The sequence below is a fragment of the Lonchura striata genome, chromosome Z (genome assembly GCF_050655825.1).
Source record: "Lonchura striata isolate lonStrDom1 chromosome Z, ASM5065582v1, whole genome shotgun sequence".
Taxonomy (NCBI): Eukaryota; Metazoa; Chordata; class Aves; order Passeriformes; family Estrildidae; genus Lonchura; species Lonchura striata.
Window position 1 is genome coordinate 48,526,985 of NC_140740.1, and position 17,635 is coordinate 48,544,619.

The 17,635-nt window shown below is 38.6% G+C and overlaps 1 protein-coding gene across 2 annotated transcripts in view; it reads left to right on the plus strand.

Annotated features, from left to right (window-relative positions):
* Positions 1-559: 559 nt before the first annotated feature.
* SUB1 (SUB1 regulator of transcription) overlaps positions 560-17,635 on the plus strand; it is a 33,650-nt gene continuing 16,574 nt past the window's right edge. The window contains exons 1-5 of one of the 2 annotated variants that reach the window (XM_021554571.2): positions 560-594; positions 2,540-2,612; positions 4,057-4,176; positions 9,971-10,079; positions 12,793-13,041. In XM_021554571.2, the coding sequence (XP_021410246.1) occupies positions 2,541-2,612; positions 4,057-4,176; positions 9,971-10,079; positions 12,793-12,872 (381 nt within the window). In that variant the 5' untranslated portion in view covers positions 560-594; position 2,540 and the 3' untranslated portion in view covers positions 12,873-13,041. Of the gene's footprint in view, positions 595-2,539; positions 2,613-4,056; positions 4,177-9,970; positions 10,080-12,792; positions 13,042-17,635 lie in introns of those variants that run through there. The other variant, XM_085568090.1, reaches the window with a different exon arrangement.

A 17,635-nucleotide genomic window follows, 5' to 3' on the forward strand; every position in this document is an offset into this window, starting at 1 on the left:
CCACCAGGTCAATCAGACCATGGCACCAAGTGCCATGTCCAGTTTTTCTAGCCCATACTATTGTGTTTCTGTGAGGAAATTCTTCCTAATGTCCGTCGCAGTCTACAGCTCCCTCACGAGGGGAAGCGAAGGGGCAGGTTTAGGTCTTTTCACGCTCGTGGCCAGCGACAGGATTCGATGGCGAGTAAGGGGAGGTTTAGGCCGGATACCAGGAAAAGGTTTTTCACTCAGAAGGTGGTAGGGCGCTAAAACAGTCTCCCCAGAGGGGTGATCACAGCACCAATAAATGTTCGGACAACACTCTCAGGCACAGGGTATGACTCTTGGGGTGCCCTGCGCAGGGCCAGGAGCTCGAGTCGATGTCCTCTGCGGGTGCCTGCCAGCTCGGGATTTTCTGAGATCCCGTAAAGTCGCGTTTCCGGCACTACGATCCCTTCCGCACCCCTCAGGGGAGGCGGGAACGGGGGACGCCGGGGGCCGCGTCCCCTTTAAAGCCGCCCCCGCCGCCCCACGTGAGCGGCCCGGGGCGGGCGTTCCGAGCCGCGTCAGTTCCGCCTGTGTCGCGCTGCGGAGGAGCCACGCGCGGAGCAGGACGTGAGTGCTGGCTCCCCTCGCGCGCCCCCGCCGCGCCGCCATTTTCTCCCGCGCGCCCCTTCCCACAGCCCCCGCCCTCACCGCCGCGGCACATCCCGGCCCGAACGGGGCAGCCGCGGACGGGTGGCGCCGAGGCGAGCCTTCCCCTTGTTCCTCGAGTGCCCGCGGTGCCCAGCGGGAGGGATACCCCGCTGTGGAGCGGGAGGAGCGAGCGGCCGCGGCCCGGGGGAGCTGCCATGTTGGGGGGCACAGAGTCGGGTAGAGGGATAAGATGGCGCCCGGCCGCGCTACCCCCGCGTCGGGGGCCGGGGGTAGACCTGGCCCGCTGGCGACCCCTGGCCCGCTGTTTTCTGTGCTGTCCTTTTCCTCCGCCCGGCCACGGGTAGCCCGCAGTCCCTTCGCTGCTGCCCTGCCCCGGGAAGACTTGAACGTTCTCGCCTCCTGCTCCCTCGCCCCCATCCTTGTTCGGGTCTCGACTTATCCTCGGGGGAAGACACGAGCCGTGGAAAAGAGGAATAGGGGAGGAAAATGGCGGCTGGGATCCGCCTACCTGGAGTTCCCGACTCGTCTTCCTTACCTTTCGACGCCCTCCCTTGGCCTGGCTCTTCGCATCCCCCTGGCCGGCGCTGCGGTGTCTCCTAACGCTCGGCCTCTCCCGGGGGGCACCCACCCCCCCCCACATCCCTTTTTACTCCGGTTTTCGCCCACACCTTCCTCCATGTTGTTCTTTTTTACGTTCCATGTGGTCCCCGGGGTCATCCCCCCGAACGTCGTTTGGCTCGCCGACTCAGTGTCGTCCCTTTGCTTATTTTCACATTGTCCCAATCCAGCTCTCCTTTGCCTCCATCCTAGACCGTGGCTTGTGTTTCCTCACACCGTGTATACTGTGCAGTGCTGCAGCTTCCGTCCTTGTGCTACAAGCTATTTCCACAGGTCTTGCCCTGCTTTAGGACTGCGTTGATCCATTAGCATTATTTGGACGGTGGTTTGGTTATTTTGTCTTATAGTTTTTGGTGGGTTTTTTTTGGTGTTTTTTTGTTTGTTTGTTTGTTTGTTGTTTTTTCACTTTCCGTTTAAATACACTGTTACTACTTCCCCCCCCCCGAGGTACATTGTAACACTATCTTCGCCTGTCCTAGCTGAGGTTTGTATTGTACAGTTTCAGGGATGCTTAATTTTAGTCTAAAAGACCAAACGAGGTGTACACTTGTTACAAAGAGTTTCTAGCAGCAGGGAAGATGCGTAACTGCTATATCTAACCACATGTTTGCATACTAGGGTGACATGCAAGTACACCTGGCAGCATGCATTCAAGGAATGCTTAATATCTGCTTGTCTGGTGAATTAGTAGTCTCCAGTGATTGTTGTGTTGAAGTTGCAGTGAAAATATTAATTGCAGTGCTGCAGCTCTTTTTATCTGAGGTGTATTTCAGACTGTTAGATTATAGGTGGAAGCTCGCACGTCCATGTGTGTGACAATTGTGCAGTGTGTTGCTTCTAAATCCAGCTGGGTGAAATGCCCATGCCAGAGTATAGATACTGCTTGAGTGTTAATAATTCATGTTTGTGGATGTAATAGAATGGATTCAGTTGGAGGCCAGTATTGGATTCTGTATTTTACATTGTGGATTTTGCCATGTCCAGGGGTATATGAAAATTGTGAAAAATCATTCTGCTGTAGACAGTTCAGAAGCCAAACCACTGCATTTAATGTGCTCTAAATGTATTTTCATGCAGTTGCAGCAAAAAGAGGAAGAGATATAAGAGGGAAGAGTGCTTGATATTGCATCTGTAGTGCATATCAAAGCTTAAATGAAAAGGCAGGAAAATCTTTAGGAGGGCTTGAAGAAGATGAGCCAGTACAAACAGGTTTGAAGAATGCTTTCCAGCCAAAATAGAATGTCATTCCTTATATAGTGTTTTCATGTTATTTTTCTTTTCCCAGAATGCCTAAATCAAAGGAACTTGTATCTTCAAGCTCATCTGCCAGTGATTCAGATAGTGAAGTTGACGAAAAGGTGAACAATACATACAATTCGTTACTGTATTAACTCTTTTCTTTCAGGCTGGGGTTAAGAAATTAGGTGAGCATTATCCCACAACATGCATGTCATTCTGTATGATTTATCAGACTTATAAGAAACTTTCTCTTCCACCCACCTCAACAACTACAACAAAAACCAAACAACCCACCTTCCAAGTGTGGGTGGATTGCATAATTTTTTCCCTGAAGAAAAGTTTTTTTCTTTAGTTGCAGTGTGTTCTATTCATGCCATTCCATATGATAATTGCAAATGCTCTGTGATTCTTTGCTGCTTTGTGGCAAGCTTCTGAACGCTTCAACTGCTCTGGTGGCAAGAATTTGAACTTGAGAACATGCCTACAGCCACCCTCTGCCATTTTAATATATGGATTACTTCTCCCTAAGAAAAATCTGCACTTGCCCTGTGCTTCTTGTGTCAATTGCTTACTTTGTTTGCATGGTTTTTTTTCCCCTGCTTCATTTTTTTATTTGCTCTTAACACCATCTGCTAGTTTCTCATGTAAAAGCTGAGCCAACCTGAGTGTCTTTGAGTTGCTAAATTTTAAGATGACTGTTGTAAATGTATAAATCAAATGTTTGCATTTAATTTAAATAGTTATTTAAGTTAGACGTTTGTATAGGTGTACCAATCATTTTGAACAAAAGCAAAATTATTCTAGAAATCAAAGTGATTTAGAAAAAACTAGTTAATTTATCTTTTTTAAGAAATGCTAGGTGGTAACACAGACACCAGATCTTTTAACATAGTACATTGAGAGATCTGGTTTCCTATTTCTACATTAGTAGAAATAGTAACTTTGTAGCTTCTCTGTAATCTGATTTACAGGTGATATTGTCTGAATGCTTTAAAAAGTTGCATAATTTATCATGCTGTGGGCAGTGATTAGATGCTTATTTAAAAAAAAAATGGTCTGGGAGAGGTGGTTTCCATATTTTTTTGTTACCTTGCTAATTATCTTAATGAGTAATTTTTCCAGATTAATTACTATCTTATATATGTGGGTTTTTTTTTTTTTGAGCGTTGCAAGCTGTTCTCTGCTTTCTTTTCCCATTTGGTAGAATGAAAAATGCCATTTCCATCAGATTTAATTTTTTTATTAAAACTACTGAACCAACAGTGTTACTGTGCAGAAAGAGAACGATTTTAGAAAAGTATTTTGATCTTATTAAATTCTCATGAAAGCCAAAGTATTACTTCACTGAGAACAGAACCAGGCTAATTTTGAACTTTTTAAATTCTGGTCTAAATTTATAGTATTGAATTCCTGTCTTCACAGCAAGAAGGTGATAAAAGTGCATTGCTTGGTAGTAGGCTGTGACATACGGTGTAAATTTATCTGTGTATACAGAGCATATCTGTGTATACAGAGTACAGAGTGATTGTGGCTCACACTTTTCTTTTTTTGTTTTGCTCCAAGGCGAAGCGGAAAAAGCAAGTGACTTCAGAAAAAACTGTAAAGAAACAAAAGACTGGTGAAAGTTCAAAAGGTGCAGCTTCTTCTAAGCAAAGCAGTAACAGAGATGAGAATATGTTTCAGGTAAAATTGATGACTCATAGAGCCTGGTTAAGGTAACATGTTACATCATATGCTCCATAAATTTTATGAGGTGATCTGAATTTTCTGACAGTGTTGTGCTTGGCCTTCTGAATCCTTGGCTGAAGGGGATTATGATGCTAGCATTCAGATGAGATGCTCAGAAAAGCCTGGTCAGGTTTCAACAGAGTAAAAGAATCTGAGTTGTATCAATTAATCTAATTCTCATGACTTTGCTCCTGGTATCTGTGAGTATTCATCTTGTCAGTAAATACAACACTTAGCATCAGTATACTTGAAATATTAGATTGGGTTTGTCTCTACATGGAAATGTTTTTTTAATTAGGGCTCTTGAAAAATAAGTTCTTAGAAATGTAGACGCTTCGTTCCTATTTAACTAGGTCAAGGGCAGTTTGGCCTCCTATGCTATTACAGCATCTTGGACTAAGTATTGTTTGTTCCTTTATGTTTTGATGTAGGGTCTTATCACTGAAAATCCATAAAGATAGTAACTTGTGGTATTGCTTTGTTTTTAAGATCGGATGAATGTCTGTTTCTCAGTAGAAAAATGCATTTGTGAATTCAGGGTATTGCAGTTCCCAGGCTTAACCAAAGCAGTGGCAGTGTGTGCTCAGGGTTGATACACAGCTCAGAATTAGGTGTCCTGGGGGTGTGGATCAAGATCTATGAAAAGTCTCTGACTAACTGGCTGGAAAGGAACCTAAATTCTTGAGGCTTTGATTCTCAAGTTTGTGAAAGGGTATGGGAAAGGTGCCTAGTGAAATGATCCAAGTGCAGAGTAATGTAAATGAAATGGTTCTGGGCTGTAGCCATGTGAAGTAGTACAGGGGAAGAAAAGTCTGTTGTAGAGAGAAGACCTGCTTAACAGATACTGTCATACAGGGCAGCTATTTTTAATGTCTGAGTTACTACTTTTCCAATTATGTTTAGAAGGGAGAACTTCGCTTGAAGGCTGTGTCTGGACTTCTGTATTGAAAGAAGTGTATAATATTTTTAGTTCTGATTGGGCATGCTTTGAACCCTGTAGGAAAAATGAAATGGTGAATTCTATAACTTAGGAGGTGAACTACAGGTAAAACTCTAAAGAGCTGTGTATAACCTTAATGGTAAGTTCAGAAATTCCAGTTGCTATGGTTGTAGTAAGTTCAGAAATTCCCGCCTTGGAGAAAACTTCAAAATTTCCAGTGACCCGATGCAAAAACAAACCCAGATCCTTCCAAATAAAAGTGAAAGTATGCATGCTCTGGTTTCTTGAGACCTCTTCAACCTAAGATAATAAAAAGTTACTAAAAACAGACACTAGAGGACTCATATTACTCTGGTAAGAACAGAGTTCTTCTGGTTTTGAGTAGAATACAGATCTTTGACTATCACCTTGACCTAAAATATCAGTGTTAACCAGTCTGTGCCTGCCTTGAAGTAATCAACAATAAAATACTTTTTAGATTACTCATTGTGTTATGGTGAAGCATTGTCAGTTTTTGTAGTCTACATCAACTTCTATGCAGTCACTAACATGCAAATGTTAAACTATAGAAATAAAACTACAGAGGGTTTGAGGATACTCCCCCTTTTCCCTCCCCTACCCAGGATGGCATGCTCATGAATTTTTTAGATGTAGTTTTGTTTGTTCTAGGCCTCTTAGTGATACTAGAAACCTTTCTGAAGAGCTCCTTTCTCGTGTCAGTAAAATTATCTCTGATGGGGAAGTGACTTTGCAGTATAGCTTTACAGGAGTGGCTTCAGCTGATGGAAATCAGGCTGTAAAGCATTCATAGGATAGTCACAAGTTCTATGGTGTCCATATTGTGTGTGGGAGTGGCTGCAAATGATGTGAAACCAAAAGTCTTCTTGTTCTACACCCTCAGGCTGTTTTCTTGAAGAATAGAGATTCCCTTAATATAGAGTTCATTGTGACACCTGTAGTCAGAAAACTCATAATTTTCATAAATATATGCCTTTTATATTTTTGTTTGAAATTGTTGGTGTAATGTTTTTTTTCACAAAGAATAGTGTTAATGTAAGTAGAAGACAATTCATTCAATGTAGGAGACAAGGTGCGTTCAATATATTTGCATGTCTTGCCCTTAGTAGGTTTTGCAGGGAACTTGGTGTACTCTCCAACTTGATGAAGGATTTGTGTGCTGTTAGGTTGCAGAAATTTATGTTACTCCCATGGGCGATGTATTACTCGAGGCCCTAAGGACAGGCATTATTTGTGTTAATGTGGAAGGGTTTAGCCTTGGTGCATTAAATTCCTGTCTGTGGCTTCAAGCCAACCTGAGCTCTGCATCATGTGTGTTGGTTAGTTTGACTAATCCTATCATCCACCTATGCCTGATTTGGATAAGGTTTGTCAGGATTCATTAATGGCTACCCAGAGCAGAGCCACATTGCATGATCATGCATTTGACTGAAATTGTTATTTCAGAAGTTGTCTCTGTGTTGTTCTGTCCACCTTCCTACCCCTTTCTTTTGGTTGTGGTTTTTTTTTTTTTTTGAGTTTTCACCTTTTTTTTTTTTGACTTTTCCCAGTATAATTTCCTAGTGTTCGTATCATAGACTCTTGAAAGAAGGTAAACATAGAAATTTATGATGCTCTGAAACTGTGATTGGTTTAGCATGCTAATTATGAAACTTTGGTGGTCACTGGTGCATTTCACAGTTTGCTTTGTTGCAGATATCACTGTTTACAGGAGTCTTCTGCTCCTTGCGTATGGTTAATGGCTAGGGAAGAATTTGTTGTTGATTATGCTTGCATTGTGGGTGTATAGTTTAATCAAGAGAAACTGAAGATAGGAAAAAAGAAGGTGCTTGCTGAAACCCACAGAGGAAATCCAGTTGCATATCTTGGAAAGGAACAGAGATACATTTCAGTGTTTTTTATTCTAAGAAATAGAAATCGGGAAATTATGGTTTTAATGTTTACTGAATGGAATAATATAATCTAAGGATCTATACTATTTAATAAAAAGTATATGAACTTCTGTGTGAAGGTTGAACTGCACTAAGTACTCAGCTATAAATCATGATAACTGCCATGATTTAACTCCAGCCAGCAGCCAGGCCCCAGGCAGCCACTCTCACACATGCACCAGAGAGAACTGGAATGATAAAAGCTGGAAAACTCAAGGGTTGAGATGAAGACAGTTTAGTAGGGAAAGCAAAAGCCACACCTGCACGCAAAACAAAATAAGGAGTTAATTCATCACTTCCCATGGGCAGGCAGGAGTTCAGCCATCTCCAGGACAGCAGTGCTCATCACATCTAAATGTCACTTGGGAAGACAAATGCCATCATGGGAAACATGCCCCCTTCCCTTTTCTTCCCTCCACTTTATACCCTGAACGTGATGTCACAGGGTCTGGAATATGCCTTTGGTCAGTTGGGGTCACCTTTCCTGGCTGTGCCTCCTCCCACTGTCCCAAGCACCCCAGCTTCCCTGCCAGTGTGGCAGTCTGAGAAACAGAAAAGGCTTTGGCTCTGTGTAAGCTCTGCTCAGCAGTAACTAAAACATCTCTGTGTTACCATCACTGTGTTCAGCACAAAGCTAAAACACAGCCACATATCAGCCAATGTGAAGAAAACAAATTCTTCCCAGTACAGTGACCCTTAGAATGCTGCTGTGTTTATAAGATATGAAAATACCTTCAATCACTGAAATTGCTCTTAAAGTTATCAGCAGTTGCATGAAAAAAGAACTGTTCAGAAATTAACCTGTACCAGAGTTACAGGTAGCTGAGTGTCAGGAAGCATCAGTTTACCTACTTAACAAGTGAAGTCTAGATTTTGTTAGTAAGTGAAGATGTTTGTTGGAACTGTATTTTAGAAGCCTGCTTAATAATTTTAGTAGTGGCAACTTTTGCATAGATTTCAACTAAATACCTGAAATTTAATGGGAATATTAATCTGAAATCTAGATGTGATGTGAAATCTAACTTAATTGCAGCATTTATATAGAGAAATTATTTTATCTAAGGTAGACTTAAATGACTGAGTGAATGTAAACTTTGCATAAACTTTGCCCCTCACCTTACTGTAGTTGAATTAAGAGACAGAGTCTTTCTTATCCTTGAAAATCATATTCTAGACCCTTTTACTGTATTTGCTGCTGTAATCTGCTATATTGAATTAGATTTTATTTCTTATGACACATCTGGAGTTTCATGACAAGGCACTAGGATTCTTCAATAGCCATGGAAAAAAAAGGTGCAGCAGAGTGCTACAGGTTGAAGCTGTTCCTGGAGGTGACCTTAGAAGTTACTGTAGCGTTAAAAGGGTAAAACTAAGAAATATTGTCCATGTAGGCTATTTACAATATTCTTTGCCAGGAGTGCAGATGGACTTTGGCATGGTACCAGGTTTGGTCTGAAAGAGCTAAGCTGTCATAACATTATACTTTTATTTTTGAGTTTTTGAATCTGTATTGTAACTTTATAAACTAAAACTACTGCCTTATGAACATTAATATCTTATTAATTTTAAAGGATCCTTTGAGGTAGGAAAAGTGCTTCAGACTTACATTATCCTAATTGTTATAAAATCAATTTTAGACATCATAAAGCATCTGCAGAAAAAGAAAAATCCATTTAAGCAAATATAAAGTATTCATGTGTGTATCTATTTTGTGAAATAAGAGCATATGACTTAAACATCTGTGAATAATTGTAGTTGATTGGAACGTTGGAGAGTTCTTCTGTCTTTCTTTAGTGCTAGTGTTTTTGGGTCAGAAGTGTAGGGCTCATCCTTAAACTGTATCAAAATGCAGCATGTAGAGATAAAGGAAGTTGAAATTGAAAAGTAGTGTTTTACCATGAAGGAATATTTTATTTTAAAATGGTGTATTTTAGAATCTGTTATTTTGTTACATAAAATATATCCAGAAGTTACATACAGAATTCAAAGGATTTCTTAGAATTGCAAGAAGTTTTATTTTATTATGTTTTAATTATATAGTTTCTGGTTCTCAGATTCACCTTGTACTTTGAATTTACCTGAATAGATAGAATTTTATCATATTTGGAAAGATACTGAATGCACCCAAATACTGAGTGTATTGTATAGTTGGTGGTATGATTCTTCCCAGCTTCTCCCCACTCGACCCCCCGCAAGAAAAGAGGTGCCCATGAAATTCAGTTATGACACTGGTTTGAAAATTATAGAATTCCAAAAGTCCAATTTCCAAAATTCTATACTGTGCTACATACTGGTAAACTTAAAAGATTTGACTGTTCTTTTGAAGACCTGGTGATACAGTGAAGTATCCATGAGGACTTGGGAGTGGGCATGGGACAGTTGGTGGCTTTAATTTCTATCTATATTTGCTGTGTTAAAAAAAAAAGGGGGAGGGTATCACATGTGAACATCTTAATTTGCTTTCTGTACTTCTGGAATGGACTAAAATTAAGATTTAGGAGTAGTGTTCCCTTTTTCCTTCTTTTAGAAGGAACTGTTTAGTACTGTTGCGAAGAAAGGAAATAATTTTTTTCTGAAAACCATAAATTCATGACTTGCTAGAAGCAAGCATGTAAAGAATACAAGTATTTTTATTCTAGGAGAGCTACTTTTGCATTGAGCATTGCCTGCTCAACCAGTTTTAAGTCGTTACTTATTAGCCTACTGACTACTCTGAATTAAGCTTTTAATCTAGTTGTTTCTGTGGTGTCTAAAATAAGCTGCAATGTGCAGTGTCACATGTCAGAGTCTAATGCTGCTGGGGAAAGTGAATGCTCTAATATGTAAAATACCTAATAGACCTTTATATGTGTTTTGACAGATTGGCAAAATGAGGTACGTCAGTGTTCGGGACTTTAAAGGGAAAGTCTTAATTGATATTAGAGAATATTGGATGGATCAAGAAGGTGAAATGAAGCCTGGCAGAAAAGGTATTGTTCTGCTTCTTGTTACTTTGTATTGAAACATAGTCTGACTTTACAGTAGAACTTCTTATGTAATATTTTTCTCCTTTGTTGCTGCATGATACTTTTTTGTATTGTTTTTACTTTCTTATGATTTGTGTTTTTACAAAGAATTAGTTTTATCTGAAGGTTAAGGATAAAATCTTAAATGAGTCTTTTTTCCTAAAGAGATCCTCCATGATTTATGGAAATCAAGATGTCAAATACAAGCAAATTTGGTAGGGGAGTTATAAACATCTTTATACCATTGCCATATTTCTTCCCCCTGCCATCCCCTTGATTAACCTAATGAACTGAATTTCTTTTTATGGTTGGGTTTCTTACTTCAGAATTAGCTGAAAATATTTAATCATTTTTATAAGATTTTAATTTTGTCCTTCAGTTTCTACTAAATTTCAGATTAAAACAACCTAAACATTTAATGTGACTAATTATGAAAAAAATTGTTAAAAAGTGTTTTAGCAGAAGGGGAAATATCTCAAGTATCCCAAGTTTGTAATCTGTAGCACAGCATAAGCCATTGTACTTCTAGTTGCTACTTGCACAGTTGCTTTTTATGGCAAGGCTTTACTGTGTACCATTTTCAAAACTTCAACATCTCAAGATGGGGACTGCAGGACAGTTGCAGTGGTGGTGCTGTGCTTAATGTTATAATGCTTCTCTTTGAAAAGCATACTTTTTATCAATTTTTATATAGCATTACTGAAAGGTAAGTATGAAATGTTCTGCCCTAGAGATAGAACCACAGGATGGTTTGAGTTGGAAGGGACTTTGAAGATCACCTTGTTCAGCCCCACTCCCTGCTATGGGCGGGAATACCTACCACTAGACTAAGTTGCTCAGAGCCTCATCCAGCCTGGCCTTGAGCACTTCCAGGGATGGGTCATCCGCAGCTTCTCTAGGCAGCCTGTGCCAGTGCATCATCACACTCACAGTACAGAATTTCTTCCTAATACCCACTCTAAATGTATCCCACTTCCAGTGTGAAGTTATTGCTTCCTGTCACTACATGCTGTTGCAAAAAGTCGTTCCCCAGCTTCATGTACTGGCAGGCTGCTAAGTTTGAAGAAGTCTAATGTACAATCACTGTAAAGTTGTTACATTCTTCCAGTGTGTTTAGGAGAAACTCAGTAAACAGTCAGAAGGTTTGAGAAGCATTTTCAACATTTCTTAAATAACCACTGTGAATAGTTTGCATACTGGTGCTCTACAGGAAAATTGCTGGTTTTGGATTTGCTGCTAGTTAATGCAAAAGTTACTCTAACTTCTAAGGACTATGTTCTGTGTTTCAAGGTAGAATTCAATAGCATATGCTCTTGGAATGGCAGATAACAACAGGATTTGATGGGTGGGCCAAGTGACAAAAATGATATGATGTAGATAGAAGTGTTTATCAACACAGCAAAAGAGTATGAACTTTGTTACGATAAAAAATAATCTGATACAAATATATGAGTTTCATATTTCCTCGATGCATTCATAAACTGCTTATCTATCTATATATCTATCTATCCTGAAACCAGTATAAGCAGTATAAATTTTGTAATAAAACAAAAATAAACCCAGCAGTTTAAGTTACTGTCAGTGTCTTAAACAGCAGGTCTAAATTTTGTTTGGTTCATCTGGTCTGTGGTTGAGGGACATCTTCATGACATTTAATCCCATAATAATGGTTAGCATGCCTGACCTGTTTTCAGATGGAACCTGCCCTCCAAAGACTGGTGGAAGAGTGCTTAGAGAAGCCCCATGTGCACTACTTGCTGTTTTAAATTGTGGTGGTGCTCTCATTCAAGACAGTGATGGAAAAGAAAACAAAAGGCTATGGGCTCCAAAGATGAAATTCAAAAGTTTCAGCTGTTTTCAGGTCCCACTCTACCTTCAGGGAGAAAGCAACGAGGGAAAACTATCACTGGAAGGGGAGAGTAGGAATAATTAGTTGGATAAGCTTGACAGGAGAAAATATGAGATGTCTGGGAGCCTGCATTTTCTGAGTGGGTGTAGAAATTTGTGGGTAAGAATGAGTAGACCAAAGCACAAATGAAACACGTACCTGTACTCAAGCTTGAGGGGAAAATGAGATCAAATTTAGAATTGAAGTGATGGTTTGTGGGGTACTGAATGATTATTGGTTGAACATCACTAGAAGTTGTAGACAACTTGAAGTAAAAAGTAACTTTGGTGTTTGTGAGTGTTAGGGAGTGATAGTCTCTCCAAATGATTACTTAGAGCACCTGTTATTTGTAGTGCTTTAAGAAACAAAAGAGGGAAAAGCCTCCCCAGAATTATGGTACTGGAAAAATGCACAGAAGATGTGTCAGCATAGGTTCAGCTTTTAGGAGCCAACAGGAATATAAATGATTCCCTACTTACCACCCAGGACATTTGTACCGCTTTCTGTCAAGGCCAGAGTTGCATTTCACTTTTTAGGTTTAGCCTAGTACTTGTACAATTGTGTTACACATACTTTCTTTGTAAACTTGTCTAGAAATAACCTGAAGTTCAGTTGAAGCATTGGAAGTGGGTAGTTTCACTTTGTAACTAAGATGGTGGTTGAAGTAACTCAAGTATTAATATTATAACATAGGCTTAGTGTATGAAAGCAGCCTTTATAATAATTGCACAAAATCCTGCACCACAATTTTCTTTTTGTCTTTAAGTGTTTATTTTTAATGCTTTTCAGGAATTTCTTTAAATCCAGAACAGTGGAACCAGCTGAAGGAACAGATTTCTGATATTGATGATGCAGTAAGAAAACTCTAAAGACAGAGCCATACAAAAACTTGTATCATTTAGTTGTATTAAGCGGTCTTTTTACATTGGCTTTAGTTTTCTAAAATATTGTTTTCCAAGCTATTGTATATTTGGATTGCAAAACAATTTGTAAGATGAATACTTTTTTTATGTGCATTAAAAGTGTATTCTGAGTGAGGCTATTTGTGTATACTTTACTAAAAATTGTGTTGCTTTCACCCCATGGTGTAAAATAAACAAATCAAGTCATATGTAAAACATACTTGTTTATGGCCTTTTGATTGAAGGTGTTTGCTGATAAGGCCACCTAATAGCTTTAGTTGTTTCAATTTTAGTTCAGTTTACAGTAAGTATTCATGTGTTTTATGAGGGGATTAATTAAAATGTCTCAATTTCACTTTTTCTTTTATTTCATTTTGTTTGGTATTGCCCTGCAGCTTTCTGCTTTAAGACTTGATACAAACAATGAATGCTTGGAAAAACACATTTTTGTAGATAATTTTCAATACTGTATTTGCTAATTTACCCTATTTATTCAGATGTTAACAGCCTTGAACATACGTCTTTTTTCTTTGCATTACTTGTATGAAGCATTATGCTAGACAATAACACTTGAAAACAAAACACATGCTCTCTCTTGCCATTTTTCTATAGCTTACTTGACCTAGAAAATACAAGTAGCCTTTTTTTTTGGACTTTAGATGTGAACCATTAACTTCTAGATATATACCTCAGAGTAAGACAAATGTGATTATTAGTTAGAACACTCTTCAGGATTTCCATTAAATTCATTCTGGAGCATGTAGTAACCAGTTCTATGGAAAATGAGTGGTTTACCTGTCTGTAGGGTTTTTGTTCATTTCAAAGTGTTGCATAAGCAATGATACTTAGACTGTAACACAGGTTAAACAATCAAACAGAGTTAAAACTGCTGCAGCTAAAATGTCTGTCTGTGGTCTTTTTGCCCCATGCACGCTGAAGCTCAGGGTGCTTCCTGTGGCTCATGTGCACAGCTGGTTTATCTTTCCACAGAAGGCACTTAGCATGCACAGGGAGCTTACCTGGTACGTGGCGGACCATGACCCAGCAAACTTGGCTGGTCAGCCCTGGTACCCTGGACAGGAAAGTCTCTGCTCCATGGAAGCTGTGTTACACAAGATGCTGTCCTAGAGGAAGGTCTTCTGGGTAACACTGAGTCACAGACAATGGAAGGGAAAAGGGAGAATGTGATGGAGAACTTGGAGATTTAAGGGGCACACCAGGGTGGAAGTTAATGGTGCAAGATCAAAGTTTGCTGGCACAATAAAACTACACTGAAGAAATGGAAGCAGAATTGGAGGAGTTAATTTTCTGACATAATTAAAGCAAGAAGATAAAACAACTTCATGAAAAAGGACATTTCAAAACTGGTGAATGTCCAACTTAGTTTGTGTAATTTTTCCGTTTGATGATAACATAGTCTCTAAATTTTGTATAGATAAACAAGATTTACTGTTTGTTTAGTTACAGAACATTTTGGTAAAGTTGTTTTTATTGCAGACATGATTGTAAGTGCCATACACTATTTATGTGCTGCAGAGTTCATAATTCAATGCAAATTGGTATTAAAGGCTGAGGAAGAGAGACTTCATCAAATTAAGTGCATGTTGCTTAGTTTAAATATGTCACATAGCTTCACCTGCTTTTTAACTTAGCTATTGTTGACATATTACAGATAAAATTGAGATCTGTTTTTGTATAGCTGAAGAAATCTTAAGTTTTTAAGAACTGAGTGAGGGTGAATAAAAGGGTGAAGAGATGTTTGTGGTAGCAGATGTGGTTTTGGGCACAGCATTCTTTTTTGAGTGACTCTTAATTACATATAGGGCTATTTGGACCAAATAGAATAAATACGAAATAGCTGCTAAAGTTTCACAGACAAGTGAAATAAATTACTTCAGATCCCTATATGCAGGTTTTTAATGCAATATATATATATAATGTAATTTTGTTCCTTTAAGTCTGAAAATTTGCAACCAGTTTTCATGCATTTTACCTCAGAACTTTGAAGGGGCTACTTCACAGTGCATGGTTACATTAGAGGGAAGATTGTCCTCACTTAGATTACTGTGCTTAGGTCAGTTGTGTTCAGGAAGGTGGGAAATTAAAATCATTCATTTGGCGAGATTGAGTGAAAAGGTTTAATATAGCAATTAGTTTTCATGTAGAAATTGATGGTAGAGGTATTCAAAGAAATCAGAATTTGTTAACCAGGAATTTGAGTTATTAGTAGATATCAAAAGAGACAAGTCAGTTTCACAAATGAATTCAAAATAGGATGACTTGATCAGGTGACTGATGTGCGTGTAAGATGGTAATAAGCAAGTAACCTCAATAAAAGTGTCACATTCAGTATTATTTTGAAATGCTAGTGGTCTGTCATGTAGTCATCTGTAGTTTATTTTAATTTGAGGCAAAATCTTTTTTGACTAAAGATTATTTTTTGCATACAGTGTTAGCTAAGATATGTGTTGAAGTGTCCATAGAAGAAAATTGCATGTATGACAAAGCTGTCTAATGCAAGATAGAAGCACTGCTCCCTCTCCCATTTAGGTGATGAAAGATACTTTTTGATTCTTGGTGTTTATGCAGGGCATATTAGCAATATGTTTTCTAAATTAAGCCTTCTGTGGAGCTTAGGGGAAAAAACACATCACAGAGCTGTCTAAGTACTGTATGTGTGATTATCAAACTGTCATGTACCATGTTGCTTGTATGTAGAGATGTTCATATTGAAAATAAAAAAATGCAGTACTAATTTTGGTATTCTAAAGAAAATGGCCCTGGTTATGTATGTATGTGACCTGTTAGCAAAAAAAAAAAAAAAGGTGATGATGATTGTAATTCTGATAACTCAAATGTCTTTTGTTAGCTGTGTGGAATGTTTCACGTTTTGTTCTAGTGGTGTCCAATGCAAAGAGGCCACTGGAAATAGAGCCCTTCAACTGTAATTACCTTAATGTTAAAATAAAAAATGGTTAAATGGCATATGTGTGATAACAGTTTGAACACTTGGAAATAAAAAAAGACTTCTGTTGACATAGTGTTATTTTTAATAGAATTTTAGCTGCACTATAATGTTGTGGTATTTGCTGTTTCTTTCTTGCAGCTGTTGTAATTTGGAAATTTGAAAACTTCATTATCTTGTACTTGGTCTGTGTTTGCAGATAGGAAACTGATTGTGTAGCCTAGAGGGATAGAAATTTTTCACTAGGATAAGAAAAACAACTTATTATGTAAATACTGAAGCAGCAGATAACAAACACATTTTCAAATACCAGCTAGGAGGAAAGTGCCTGATAAGTTGTTACTGTTATGAGATTGGCTGATTATCTTTTTTCAGTGGAGTTTCTCTTTGACTGTTAACGTCACAGATATGGTAAAAAAATCTCATGCATTTATTGTTATTGGTCAGTTATGTCTGCATAGGCTTCTTCAGAAGAGTTATTTATTTTTCATACACTTAAAATGGCTGACCTGTAGGGAGTAGATTATTTAGTAGACTGTAGCCTTGAACCTAACAGTTTTCTTCAAGTAATTTTGCATAGTTTCACCACAGAAACAGAAGTTAATCTGGCTCAAAGGGAAGAAATGGTGTGAGGGGTCTATGCAGGGTCATAATGTCTTCCCTAATCTTAATCAGTGCCCTCCCTTTACTGATGTGGTTCATCTTTGTATCTCCATTGGCTGTGCATGGAAGAGCATTCCAATAGGTGCTGTTTGTCTTGTGGAATCAAGGCTGCATGTCCCCTGCTTGCAGTTACATAGAAGTGTGAAAACATCTGCTGAGAAATTGAAGTAAATGGTCCTTGGCTTAATGATGGTTTATCAGGGAAGCTAAATTCTGCTCTCATGTGAGCAGATGGACATGCTACCAGTCATGGAGGTACTCTAGGAGACAGGCATCTGTTCCTTTGTCATTTATGGCATGTGATTTAACAAAAATTTAATAATTTTTTATAAGCTCTACCTGATTTGGTTTTTTTTTTCTTTTGTACTTCCATTCTGGTTTCAGTGATTTCATATGCCCGTCATTGATCAAATGTCAAATGAGGTAGGGATTGAGGTTGTATTGAGGACTCATGTTTTTAAAAGTTACCTGTTAGTAGGGTCTCAATCCTTAAAGTTAAAGGAGCTTGCTGTAGAATAGAAAGCTGGTGCACTTAACAAACGGTTCTAGGAAATCTCTAGCTGTATTTGATAAGCAAAAAAAAGAACATGTCTGCTTGGTGAGCATGCCTAATAGACTGCTGTTAGCTATCAGCCCTCACTTGGGCAGGAATTAATGAGATGAAAACTGTTGAAGTAAAGAAATCATAAGATTTCACATAGCCCTGTTTACTCATGTTATCTAAAAGAGCTGTTTAACACCGTAAGAAATCAAATGCTTTATGCTTTCACTAATAGCCTAATGTGTCAGGATGATTTTTACACTGTTGAAAACAAAGCTCATTTCATCTTAGTTCATCTTAAACCTCAGTTTATCTATTCACTAAAATACCCTCACACTCCAGATCTGAGGGAGAGGTGAATGATGGTATATTAAGAGCAAATTTGAGATTGTCATTACCGTAACAACTGGCTGCTTGAAATTAAAGCTAGGCAGTGTATATTGCAGTAATACTTTTCAGTGTGTTTGTGGCATTGATTTTATGTAACCTTTAAAGGTTTTTGCTAGTTGTATCAATGTGAAACAGTTTTGCTGTTTCCCCTGCTTTACATTTGACATCCCT